Genomic DNA, 13,816 nt, shown 5'->3' with positions numbered 1-13,816 from the left:
TCCATCTGTTTAAGCTCAGCCCCCCCACCATAATTTGCTGTTTTTCTGAGACACCTTTGCTGATGTCAGGGGGTCTTATCATTTGGGAAATTGTGGATGACCAAACTGCAATCTAGCACTTTAGCACTCATAAAGGGGATGTTTAAAATGAAATAGCTTTGTTTTGATTACTTCCTGTTAAATTAGTGCTCACCATATTAAGAAAACAAATGGTCAATGGAAGCTTTGGACTAATTATATGTAGCTTTAGTCATCAATTGTTGTCTCAAACTGGTATTTGATAGTTGAAACCATTTGGATTTTATTCCCTTAAGGTGTGCTAGAGCTATAATATGCCATAATGACTTGCTTATGTATGTAGTATCTTATCAAATCTCTTGGAAACCTTTCACATGCTTCACGTGTATTCTATTTTCGTAGTTCACTGGCTGTCATTTTGCTCATGAGAACTCCACATTGAGCTGAATGAACAGTAACTTATTTTGAGTTGAGGATAAATGTTGGCTGGGAGTCCAGCAAATTACCCTGCTCTTCAAGTAGATCTTTAGCATACACCTGGATAGAGAAATGAGACTTCTGTTTAATCTCTGACCTGAAGGATGGTATCTCATCAAATATTACAACACAGAAATAGGCCATTCAGCTCATCAAATCTGTGCTACTGGTGGTCTCCATGAATCACCTGAGCACTCCATGCACGTTAATATTCCTCTTTTGAAAGCAATTTCCAAGTTCCATTTTAGAAGAATTTAGGGACTCTGCTTGAACACAGTTTCTAGCAACGAATTCCACATTCTAATCTCCTTTCAATTTTTTAAATAGCTTCAATGTGTGCCTTCTAGTACACTCAGTACTCTCAATTCCATCATAACTCTCTCACTACCAGATCACCCCTTAATCTTCTCCACTCTAGTGAAAAAGCCCTAATTTAATAATGTAACTCTACCTGAATACTGCTCTGGAGTGCCAGCCTGGATTGTACACACCCCTTGTTTTGGTCAGTTTAACTTCAACATAGAATACTTTAAGGATTCAAGTAGAGAATTATTGGAAAAGCTTTATTTCCATTGGTGTGACTTGCAGTAATCCATTGAAGGTAAACAGTTTCTCTTGCAAAATATAATAGCGCATAATAACCTTTATTTAATATGAATTTGGCAATTATTCTTTCTACTGATTAGTTGCAATCAGATTAACTGAAATTTAGTATTGAATGTTCTGTAGTGCATTCAGAAATGAAGGAAAGCGGTGTCATATTGTGCCTGGTTTGGCTATGCTTCATGCTGTTAACAAATTATAAATTGGCAATGATTAGAATGAGAAACTCCTCATTTAACTGACTTGAAATTGAGCTGCCCTAAAATGGCATTGGAGTTGTGCAGTATTTATACTGTGTTGAACCATTTTGTGGATTAAATAAGTGATTGTATTGTGTTGAGCCTATTGCTGGCTTCCGTTTTTATCCTTGTGTGGCATAATACAACCCTACTTTCTGTTGCTATGGTGATCTAGGTTAGTTAACAGTCAGCGAGAATGTTAGAAGCAACTGGAATGTTTTTGAGATCTATTTGTCGGGGGGCTGGGTGGCTTAGTGCATTATGCATTGTCTTTCTACCTCTGGGACCTAGGTTTGAATCTAGGCCAGACGGGATTAAAAAATGTCTTTTTCAGAGTTTCTAGGGCCTTGAAATTAATTTGGACAGTTTTGCCTACTGCCAGGCGACCAAGAACTTGTGTGGGTTTGGCTCAGATGGCAGTATTCTTGCCTTTGAGTATGAAGTTTGAAGGGCTTAAATCCCATTTGTGGATCTGAGCAGGCAATTTAGGCTGACACTTTAGTACAGTACTGAGGGAGTGCAGCATAACTGGAGGATGCTGTTTGCTTATTTTACTTGTTCAAAAGCAGTCATTGGATTTTTGTCGACCTGAAGATTCAACATTCTGGTCAACTTTTTTCTCTCGACCAATACCATACAAAACTGACATTGAACGATGGTGTTTGAGCACAGAATAACTTTTTGTACTTCAACGTGATTCATTGTATATGAAGTGCATTGAGGAGCGATGTTATGAGAAGCTACATGAATGTAATGTCACTTTCATGCCACTAAACCTCCTATTACGGAGTAGAAATTAGAACCGAATTATCAATCTTGTATCAATTCACACTTTTGCATCACTTGATTCCATCACCAGATCATTGCCTGTTAATGCACCTGGGTGCCACACACCCTTGTATGTTCCTGTCCTCTCAAGGCTTGATATCTCCAGTGCTCTTCCAGCCGACAGAAACTCCCTCATCCAGAACTCTGCGTCGTATCCCATCCTACATGTCTCTCCTGTGCTCACTGACTTCCATGAATTTTCTGTCCTTCACTGTCAATTTCACCATCCTCGTGTTCAAATCCATTCACTACCTTACCCCATCCTCTCTTTCCAATCATCACTAAGATGTTGCAGCCTCTGCTCCTTTAACTCTGGTTTACGGTCATCCTTCACCATATTCCACATTGACAGCATTGCTACCAGCTAGTACGTCTTTGCTCTCGAACTTGCTCCCTAATTGTCCTCGCTTTGCTAATCCTCTCCCTTCAAAAGCCTAGTCAAAACCTACCTCATTGACCATGTCTTGGCTCACTTGCTCAATGTTTGCTAGTTTTCATGTGAAGCGCCGTGGATCATTTTGTGAACATGAAAGATGCTATATAAATGTAGGCTGTGCCTCCACAATCCCACATGTGCAGAAGTGTCTCTCGCTCTAGCAGAAGCAAAGAATAATACAAAAGTTTATTATTTTAAAAAAGGGCACCCCGTGTGCCATGTGTACACTTATAATGCCATTTTGCATCACATTCTGATGTGCTGTACTGCCTCGGCATGTTTAGAAGGCCAGCGAGATAGATTCAAGTTCTGGCTGTTGATTGGAGGACCTACAAAAATTTCATTTTCTGCTGGGGTTGACTGTATTCTGAGCAGTTAGTTTATATTTGCCAGTGTAATTGACTGAGCCCTACAGTAATGTAAAAGTAAGCATTCTAATCTCTCTGACTGATATACCTGACATCTAAAGTTAGCTGATTCCACAGTATTTACAGCACAGAAACAGGCCATTCAGCCCAAGAGATCCATGCCGGTGTTTATGCTCCACACAAGCCTCCTCCTACCACCTCTTCATCTCACCCCATCAGAATATCCTTCTACTCTCTCCCTCGTCTTTATCCAGCTTCCCCTTGAATGCATTTACGCTATTCGCCTCAACTGCTCCTTGTGGTAGCGCGTTCCACATTCTCACCAGTCTCTGGGTAAAGAAACTGCTCCTGAATTAACTATTGGATTTATTGGCGACTATCTTATATTTATGGTCCTTTTTCTGGTCTCGACCAAACACCCAAACTCAGAGTGCACCCCAGTACTGACATGCTTTAACAAAATTCACCAATATAAATGTTGAAGAAATCTTTTTTTAACAGCAGGATAGATGAAAATTAATCTAATCAAACATTCTAAAGTTAAATTATTTGATTTTTTTTTTCCCATTCTACCAGCCCATGGGGATTGTAATCATGAATTATGGAGCTACCTGTTACTTGTCTGAATCACTTTCTTGTTCGCTGTTGCTGTATGGGTCTGCAATTATTACTTCCAACCCAATAAAGCTGTGTTTGAAAAAACATTCAGAATGAGTAGAAATCCATTTGACCTTGAATACAAAATATTCCATCCTTCAATATATTTTCCACTCCAAGCCTGTAACAATTAAATTTGTTGAATTGAAAGTGTTTTAGTAGCATAACTTGCTACAGACTTGGCTGAACCACCAAGAGGTGCGTTATTTTGGTCAAAATGGAACATAGGATTGCTGGATGAAAAAGCACTAACGTCCGTCTAGTTAGCGCTCTACCATCCTGGTAGTCGCATGATACAATGATAATGGAGTTGTTAATACCTGGCTTATAGGTGAAATAATAGATTCAGTCAGATGTGAGGGAAAGGATAAAAATCGAAACTGTCCAGATTTCCAGAATCTCACTGACTACTGAGTCTTACTTGACCTGTTTTTTCACTACTAATTAGAAATCGCTCTAATCTGTCATCCGGAGATCATGCTCTTTGTATTTTGTGTTAGAACATGGCATTTGCTATTTTTAAAATGTAATTAAAGGTATGACATTTAGCAATCCAAATCCTAGGTTTGTGGTTAAACTCAACTCCATTTTCTTGAAATTCATTCTGAAACCTTGTTTGTTCTGCTGCCATATATAGGAGCGTGAAAGAGATGAGGTTTACTGTGTAAATGAACTAGTCGTGTTCTGCAGTAATTGTGCATTGCGGATATTCTCTGAATCCTTTTTACGTGGCCTTTCGATCAAAACGTCTTGTACAATTCAAACTGCATCAATTTTTGTATGTGTTGTGTGAAGACGAAAAGGCGAGAGGAGGGGAAAAAATCTGATTAGGAGTTACTGCCTCTGCCCCAAAAGCCTGAAGCATCTGAATTATGCGTGGTTGAATTACCTCATTTAAACACCCTGGCTGAATCGCTACTAATACTCAACTCTCTCGCTGTCGTGTCTAATAATGCTTCACAGCTTGTATGTTTAATGCTACCTTGTTAATGGTCATTATTTTTTAAAAGGAATAATACAGGGCAGTACTTGTTTAAGATGGAATTTTAAAACTATTTTGTTAAAGAAATTCAATATTAGAATATATTTAATCTTCACATTGACCGAAGAAAGCCATTGATTTGAAATTAAAATAGTCTTTAACACACAATTTGTCAGACTTCCTATTTAGTGCACTATTGTCAGAAGCCATTTATCCAACTTGGTTAACCAAGTAGCTTGGACCATCTAGGATTGTGTGTGTGTGTGTGTGTTAGCTCGCTCGCGCGGGTTCATGTGTGTTTGCACGGGTTAGTGTGTATGTGAGTGCGTGTTCGTGCATGTGTAATCGGTATGTCTGCTGAATCTTAAAGCCCAGTGGTTCATTTTGTGCATGTAGATGTTTGGTAATCTTGCATTGGAAACCCATATATTTATTATTTTTATAGCTGTGAGGTAGAAATGGCAGAACAGGAGCCAACCACAGAACAGCTGGCTGCCATTGCTGCCGAGAATCAGGATGATGGATCTGTATTGCGTTACAAGCCGCCAGCACAGAAAAGTCTGAAGGAGATTGAGGAACTCGACAAAGATGACGAAAGCCTCAGGAAGTACAAAGAGGTACTGCTGGGAGCCTGTAATGTAACTATTGGTAGGTTACCTTTTTTTTTGTACAAGCTGCTTTTATTCAAGAATGTGAGATTTATATAAGGCACCCCATTTATCGTTCTTCCAATGCATCTCGGGGCCCAACTCCAATTTCTGAGTGCGAACACACTTATTCCAGGGGAGGGAGATGAATTTGCTCCAAAATATAAAACACTTGTAAGAACATTTTACATTCCAAAAATAATCCTTCTGATGGCTTAGTGAGTGTATCCAAGGAGCAGCTACAGACAAACCAGAACCTAGCTTTAATCTTGTCTGTGTTAGCTAGACATTGCAGGTGGCAATAGAATTGGCATGAATATCCTTTTATTTAGGGAGGAGAAATTTGGTTAGTTCCCTCTTGTGATTGTTGTCCATTAATCCTTGCTAGGATGTATAAAGACATCTAATTTTGGTCTCCTAATCTGAGGAAGGACATTCTTGCTATTGAGGGAGTGCAGCGAAGGTTCACCAGACTGATTCCCGGGATGGCAGGACTGACATATGAAGAAAGTCTGGATCGACTAAGCTTGTATTCACTGGAATTTAGAAGAATGAGTGGGGATTTCATAAACACAAAATTCTGACTGGATTGGACAGGTTAGATGCAGGAAGAATGTTCCCGATGTTGGGGATGTCCAGAACCAGGGGTCAACAGTCTAAGAATAAGGGGTAAGCCATTTACAACTGAGATGAGGAGAAATTTCTTCACCCAGAGAGTGGTGAACCTGTGGAATTCTCTACCACAGAAAGTTGTTGAGGCCAGTTCGTTGGATATATTCAAAAGGAAGTTAGATGTGGCCTTTATGGCTAAAGGGATCAAGGGGTATGGAGAGAAAGCAGGAGTGGGGTACTGAAGTTGCATGATCAGCCGTGATCATAATTGAATGATGGTGCAGGCTCGAAGGGCCGAATGGCCTACTGCACCTATTTTCTATGTTTCTATGTGATGGCACAATCAGACTTGGCTGCACAGTGTCTCCGGCAGGGCAATGTTGGCCTTTCATGGATGTAGCTTTGAGCATCTTTAGTAAATCAGAATTCTTCTACAATGAATTCTCACATAAATGCACTCGGTCTTCTATAGCCTTGATTAGCTGGGTTCTGCCAAGTCAGGCATTATATGCAGTTCAGATGAATCATTCCGATTAGGTACTTTGCTGCTTTTTTTCTGCATTAACTATCAAATTCATTTCCAGTTTGCCTCTGTTGATTTCCATTTCCAGTCCAAGTTAACTACTTCCATATATCCAATGTGCAAAGTCAAAGTCTACTTTTCTGACATTATTACTAGAAAAATGATTTATATTATAGCATGTGTTTGAGCACAGGCAGGCTGCCAAATGTGCACGTGACCCGTGCATGCTATTTCTCCTTTAAGATACTTATTCAAACCCACTTCTTTGACCAGCTCAGTGTCTGTTTTTTTATTGTCTCTGAATTGCTTTGGGGCATTTTTCTACCTTTTTTAAAGGGGCTATATATTGTATATAAATGCAGGTTGTTTCAGTAAATAAAGGACACGATTAATGGAGAATCAGTTTGGAAGGGGCCAAAAACTAACCGACTGTGATGCCACATAATCAGGATCTGCTCTAGTTCTGCACCTGTGCCTTATGGCCCAACTAATATTAAAATAATCCAAGCATATGTCTAAGTGGAGAGTGAAAGTGGCGGTAAAAGATGTCCGTGAGGGTGAGTGGAGAACACTTTGACTGCTTTTCACCCTCCCATATCTTTATGGATCTGAGAATTCCTCCAGCTGTCAAAATGGCTCGGTGGGCAAATACATTCCTGTGGCAAGTGAACAGGAAAGACCCCTTACAGTTGAACAGCCTGCCAGCACTTTTTTTAAAAAAACCTTGCTACCTAAATGCTTTACTACATAAGAAATAGGAGCAGGCCACGTGGCCCCTTGAGCCTGCTCTGCCATTCAATAAGATCATAGCTGATTTGATCATGGATTTGGTTCCACATCCCTATGCAGGTTGTTTCAGTAAATAAAGGACACACGATTAATGGAAAATCAGTTTCCCTACTCAAGCTGGTTCAAAATCAAGACACAATTTTTAGGAATAGAAGAAAGAAATTTGCACCATTACACTTAAAAGTAATGAGATAACATTCCCCTGGCAATAACCACTGGAATTGGATTTGCAAGTTTATGCAACCTGTCCTCAATCTAACCAGTTAAGCCCCGGTATCATTCTGTGCTGTACCCCTTCTATGGCCGATGTATCTTTCCTGAGGTTTGGTGCCCAAAACTGAACGTAGTGCTCCTTTTGCTATTTGACCAAAGCTGGTCCACGACTGAAGCATCACTTACTCACCTTTTGTATTCCTAAAGCCCTTGAGATAAAGGCCAACATTGTCGAGAGTTTGTTTCAAGTCTGTGCTTAAAACTGATGATAACTGGCCGAACCAGGGAGGCTGTCCTTTTTGGCAGCTTAAGGGTCAGTATACCAAAGGTACTCTTTCTCTTCCCCAGTGCCAAAGGATTATGAATGTACTTGCCTGGAGGTTGTTTTAATGCACTCAATACATGTGCCCAGTGGCTTCATCTTTATCACATCTTTGCAAAGCTAATAATCTTCTTTAAAAAAAAAAATAAGATGAAATGCACATGACTGCCTTCCAGTGTAGTAATCCATTATCAAATAAATGTTAAATATTTCAGGATTGCAAAATGAAAGATCAGCCTTCTCTGTACCATTGCATTTTTACTCCGTTTATGTGCTCTTGTTAATCACTGCATTGGGATCCAAGGTTCGATTCTAATACAAAGTCTACATCAAATCTACATGTCATTGTTGGATTTTAAGAACATTAAAAACTTTGCCCTGAAGAGAATACAAAGTTCTGTCTCTTAATTTGTTGTTGTTTCAGGTTTTCAGTCCAGCATCTGACACTTCCAGTATCCCACTGATTCATTGTTAAAACTGAATGTCGGTGGGAGATTTGTTTTTAATGTGCTGTGTGATCACGATCCGGAGAGTCCGTGGAGTGTTGGCTTTTCTCCGGAAGCTTGACCTGAATTCTTGTAACATTGAGCTGGTTTATAAAATCTAAATATTTACGCTATTTTCCTTGAATCTGTTATTCACAGCAGTGTGAATGATCATCTTTGGAACTTGCGCATTGGATGCTGGGGATACCCTAAGCAATATGGGCTCACTTTTACAGGGTTCGATACGGCTTCCTTTGCAGAAGTGACTAATAGCAATGCTGTTTCTTTGTGATTCTTTTTAATTAAAAAAAATTTTCTTGCCTGAGATGTGGGTGTCGCTGGCAAGGCCGGCATTTATTGCCCATCCCTAATTGCCCTTGCGAAGGTGGTGTTGAGTTGCCGCCTTGAACCGCTGCCGTCCGTGTGGTGAAGGTACTCCCACAATGCTGATACGGATGGAGTTCCAGGATTTTGACCCAGCAACGATGAAAAAAACAGCAATATATTTCCAAGTCAGGATGCTGTGTGACTTGGAGGGGAACTTGCAGGTGATGGTATTCCCAAGCGCCTGCTGCCCTTGTCCTAGGTGGTAGAGGTCGCGGGTCTAGGAGGTGCAGTTGAAGCGGTGGTGAGAGTTGCTGCAGTGCATTTTGTAGATGGTACACGCTGCAGCCACAGTGTGCCAGTGGTGGATGGAGTGCCAATCAAGTGGGCTGCTTTGTCCTGGATGGTGTTGGGCTTCTTAAGTATATTTGGAGCTGCACTCATCCAGGCAAGTGGAGTGTATTCCGTTACACACCTGACTTGTGCCTTGGGGAGTTGGGAGGTGAGACACTCTCTGCAGAATACCCAGCCTCTGACCTGCTCTTGTAGCCACAGTGTTTATGTGACTGGTCCAGTTAAGTTTTTGGTCAATGGTGACTCCCCAGGCTGTTGATGGTGAGGGATTTGCGATGATAATGCCGTTGAATATCAACGAGGAGGTGGTTAGACTTTCTCATTGGAGATAGTCATTGCCTGGCACTTATGTGGTGCGAATGTTACTTGCCACTTATCATTCCAAGCCTGAATGTCATCCAGGTCTTGCTGCATTCGGGCATAGACTGCTCCATTATCTGAGGAGTTGCAAATGGAACTGAACTGTGCAGTCATCAGCGAACATCCCCACTTCTGACTATGATGGAGGGAAGGTCATTGATGAAACAGCTGAAGATGGTTGGGCCTAGGACACTGCCCTGAGGAACTCCTGCAGCAATGTTGGAGTTCAATCATCCTTTTTGCTAGGTATGACTTCAGCCAGTGGAGCATTTGACCCCTGATTCCCATTTACAAATTTTACTAGGGTTCCTTGATGCCACACTCTGTCAAATGCTGCCTTGATGTCCAGAGCAGTCACTCGCCTCGCCTCTGGAATTCAGGTCTTTAGTCCGTGTTTTGACCAAGGCTGTAATTAGGTCTAGAGCTGAGTGGTCCTGACAGAACCCAAACTGAGCATTGGTGAACAGGTTATTTGTGAGTAAATGTCGTTTGTTAGCAATGTCGACGACCCTTTCGATCACTTTGCTGCTGATTGAGTGCAGACTGATGGGATGGTAATTGGCCGATTGGATTTGTCCTGTTTTTTGTGGACAGGACATACCCGGGCAGTTTCCCCACATTGTTGGGTGATGTCAGTGTTGTAGCTGTACTGGAACAGCTTGGCAGAAAGTTGTGGCTAGTTCTGGAGCACAAATCTTCAACATGACAGCTAGGATGTTGTCAGGGCCCGTAGTCTTTGCTATCTCCAGTGCACTCGTCCATTTCTTGATATCTCGTGGAGTAATTGGCTGAAGACTGGCTTCTGTGATGGTGGGGACCTCAGGAAGAGGCCGATATGGATCATCCACTTGGCATTTCTGGCTGAAGATGTTTGCAAACTCTTTAGCCTTGTCTTTTGCGTGCTGGGCTCCACTATCATTGAGGATGGGGATATTCATGGAGCCTCCTCCACTCGTTAGTTGCTTAATTGTCCACCGCCATTCATGACTGGATGAGGCAGGACTGCAGAGCTATATCTGATCTGTTGATTGTGGAATCGCTTAGTTGTGTCTATAGCCTGCTGCTTCTGCTGTTAGCATGCATATAGTCCTATGTTGCAGCTTCCCCAGGTTGGCACCTCTTTTTTAGGTAGGCTTGATGCTGCTCCTGGCATGCTCTTCTCTACTCCTCATTGGCCAGGGTTGGTCCCCAGGCTTGATAATGGTAGAGTGAGGGATATGCCGGGCCATGAGGTTACAGATTGTGGTGGAATACAATGCTGCTGATGGCCCACAGCGCCTCACGGATGTCCAGTTTTGAACTGCTAGATCTGTCCTATTAACACAGCGGTAGTGCCACATAACACGGTGTCCTCAGTGTGAAGACGGGACTTCATCTCCACAGGGACTGTGCGGTGGTCACTGCTCTCATGGACCGATGCATCTGTGCCAGATAGATTGGTGAGGGCGAGGTAGATTAGGTTTTTCCCTCATGTAGGTTCTCTCACCACCTGCCGCAGTCCCAGTCTGGCAGCTATGTCCTTCACGACTCGGTCAGTAGTGAAGTCCCCCATCCAGAGTACATCTGTGCCCTTGCTACCCTCAGTGCTTCTTCAAAGTGGTGTTCAACATGGAAGAATACTGATTTGTCAGCTGAAGGAGGACGGTAGCTGGTAATCAGCAGGAGGTTTCCTTGCCCATGCTTGACCCGAAGCCATGAGACTTCATGGGGTCTGGAGCCAATGTTGAAGACTCCCAGGGCCACTCCCTCCTGACTGTATACCACTGTGCGGCCACCTCTGGTAGGTTTGTCCTGCTGGTGGGACAGGACCTACCCAGGGATGGTAATGGAGGAGTCTGGGACATTGGCTGAAAGGTATGAGTCTGTGAGTATGACTGTCAGACTGTTGCTTGACTAATCTGTGGAACAGTTCTCTCAATTTTGGCACAAGTCCCCAGATGTTAGTGAGGAGGATTTTGCAGGGTCAACTAGGTTGTGTTGTGTCATGTCATGTCCGAAGCCGGTGCCAGGGTCAATGCCGGGTGGGTCATCCAGTTTTATTCTTGTTTTTGTCGTGGTTTGTTACAATTGAGTGAATTGCTAGGCTAATTCAGAGGGCAGTGAAGGGTCAATCACATTGCTGTGGGTCTGGAGTCACATAGGCCAGACCGGGTAAGGATGGCCGGTTTCCTTCCCTAAAGGACATTAGTGAACCAGATGGATTTTTACAATATTCCAATAGTTTCATGGTCACCATTACTAATATTAGATTTTTATTAAGTATCTTTAAAAGAAGACTATTGTTTTTATAGATTACTGTAATAGAAAGTTGTAGTCCACATTTTTGGCTATTGCATGAAGTTTTACCGTGGTACATTTTGGAAGGAGTAGCAATTTGTTATACGGAAGTGTAAAATGGACGCTAAAGTCACAGGGCATTCCTTGCAGGCAGATCAGTATCTAAAACAAAGATGGGTGAAATGCTTTGGCTGTATCCCTTCACTAGTTCTGTTGAAGGGTCACATAAAAGCATAACCTTTCTTGCCCGCTCTTCAGATGATGGACCTGTTGGGATTTTTCATTTTCTGTTACTTGCTTTGCAATGTCTTTAATAGTTTTGATCATTTTTGTTGGAGTGCATGTGATGTTTGCCCGGCATGGACAAAAGTAGCTCCAGTACATCGAATCTCATGATGGCATAACAGCGCAAGCCTTTATCCAGAAATAAATGCAACAGCCAAAGTTTGCTGCCTGTACAATAATTCTATTAAAAACACTTTTTGCCGTGGTTCCATCGTGACTCCAGCTGCAGTATTGTAGCCAAGAGCATCTAATAAATATGGTTTCATCATGTTAGCTTCAACCCAGGGTTTTTCAGCACTTCGTTTGATCTACGTTTTCCCAAAACAGTCTAAAAATTGTATAATCCTGAAGTCCCATACAATTATTTAAAAAAATAGATCTGTACTACATTTTGTTTTTAGCATGATGCACCCAACCCATCCCTTAAAACACTTAACTTTTTGACTTTATAATTGGATTTTGGTTTGAAAAGAGAGACTTGCATTTATATAGCGCCTTTCACGACCACCGGACATCCCAAAGCGCTTTACAGTCAATGAAGTGTAGTCACTGTTGTAATGTGGGAAACGCGGCAGGCAACACAGCAAGCTCCCACAAACAGCAATGTGATAAATGACCAGACAATCTGTTTTATTGACAATTGAGGGATAAATATTGGCCAGGGCACCGGGGATAACTCCCCCCGCTCTTCGAAATAGTTCTACGGGATCGTTTGCATCCACCCGAGAGCAGACGGGACCTCTGTTCGGGGTCTCATTCGAAAGACGGCACCTCCGATAGTTCGGTGCTCCCTCAGTGCTGCACTAGAGTGTCAGCCTAGATTTTTGTGCTGAAGTCTCTGGAGTGGGACTTGAGCCCACAACCTTCTGACTCCGAGGAGAGAGCTACCCGTTGAGCCACAGCTGGCACTAATTGAATTAAAAAAATCCTTTCAATAGCGAGGCCTGGATTGAAAATAGCCTTCACTTGCAGTTTACATTGGTTTTGCCATAAAGCAGTAATTTGATATGTGATCTGAGGTTCATCTTTTGGACAGATTATTTCGACTGGTTACTTGCTCCTTCTTTGCAGCAGTGCAGGCAGACTGAGAAATTCAAATGGTGATGTAAACTTTGCTGTCAAAATAAATTGGTTAGTGAGTTTAAAGGTGGTATACTGTTGCAACAGTAAAATAATCCCAATTTTTCCAGAATTGAATTCATTTGTGTGTGTGTGTGGTTAGATAATTACATTTTTGTTTATTCAGTGGAAACCTCACTTTCATCAAAATAGGGTTGTGTATGGTTTGATGTGCAATAAAACAATGGCTCTTCAGGTGGGAGAAAGGATAGTTAAAAGCTTTTCATTAGGTTACAGTGACTGAATAAATTCTTGGCCTTAACATGAACATGGATAGAGCACAATCCAGAGACTGTTTAGATAGTTTAGAGCTGGAATGTGTCCACCTTGAGCTGTGCACACTAACAATACATGACTTACTTGAGCTTATCCAAAACTCTGCTGCCCATATCCTAACTCTCACCAAGTCCCGTTCATCCAAAACTCCTGTGCTTGACCTACATTGGCTCACTGAATTCCCATCCTTGTTTTCAAATCCTTCCATGGCTTCCCCCCCCCCCTCCCCCTATCTCTGTAACCTCCACCAGCGGTACAATCTTCCCAGATCTATGCGCTCCTCCAATTCTGGCCTCTTGCACACTGCCAATTTCCTTCGCTCCACTATTGGTGGCCATGCCTTCAGCTGCCTAGGCCCTAAGCTCTGGCATTTTCTCCCTAAACCTCCCTCTCTCTCTCTCTCTCTCTCTCAAGATGTGCCTTACAACCTACCTCTTTGACCAAGCTTTTGGTCATCTGTCTTAATATCTCTTTAGGTGGCTTTGTGTCAGATTTTATTTGCTAACGCTCCTGTGAAATGCCGTGGGACATTATGTTAAAGATGCTATATAAATGCAAATTGTTAAGCTCAGGCTTTTACTTAATGCAGAAGTTGGCTGCAGAAAGGGGTCGGTCAATTATC

At 42.1% G+C, this 13,816-nt stretch overlaps 1 protein-coding gene across 1 annotated transcript in view; it reads left to right on the top strand.

Moving 5' to 3' along the window:
• Positions 1–13,816, top strand: part of arhgdia (Rho GDP dissociation inhibitor (GDI) alpha) — a 46,754-nt gene that overhangs the window by 20,039 nt on the left and 12,899 nt on the right. The window contains exon 2 of the mRNA XM_070857852.1: positions 5,054–5,256. Coding sequence (XP_070713953.1) covers positions 5,067–5,256 — 190 coding nt within the window. The 5' untranslated portion in view covers positions 5,054–5,066. The remainder of the gene's footprint in view (positions 1–5,053; positions 5,257–13,816) is intronic.

This window comes from Pristiophorus japonicus, chromosome 16 (assembly GCF_044704955.1).
Source record: "Pristiophorus japonicus isolate sPriJap1 chromosome 16, sPriJap1.hap1, whole genome shotgun sequence".
In the NCBI taxonomy this organism is placed as follows: domain Eukaryota; kingdom Metazoa; phylum Chordata; class Chondrichthyes; family Pristiophoridae; genus Pristiophorus; species Pristiophorus japonicus.
Note: the sequence above shows the minus strand (reverse complement) of the source record. Positions and strands in the feature narration are given on the sequence as shown.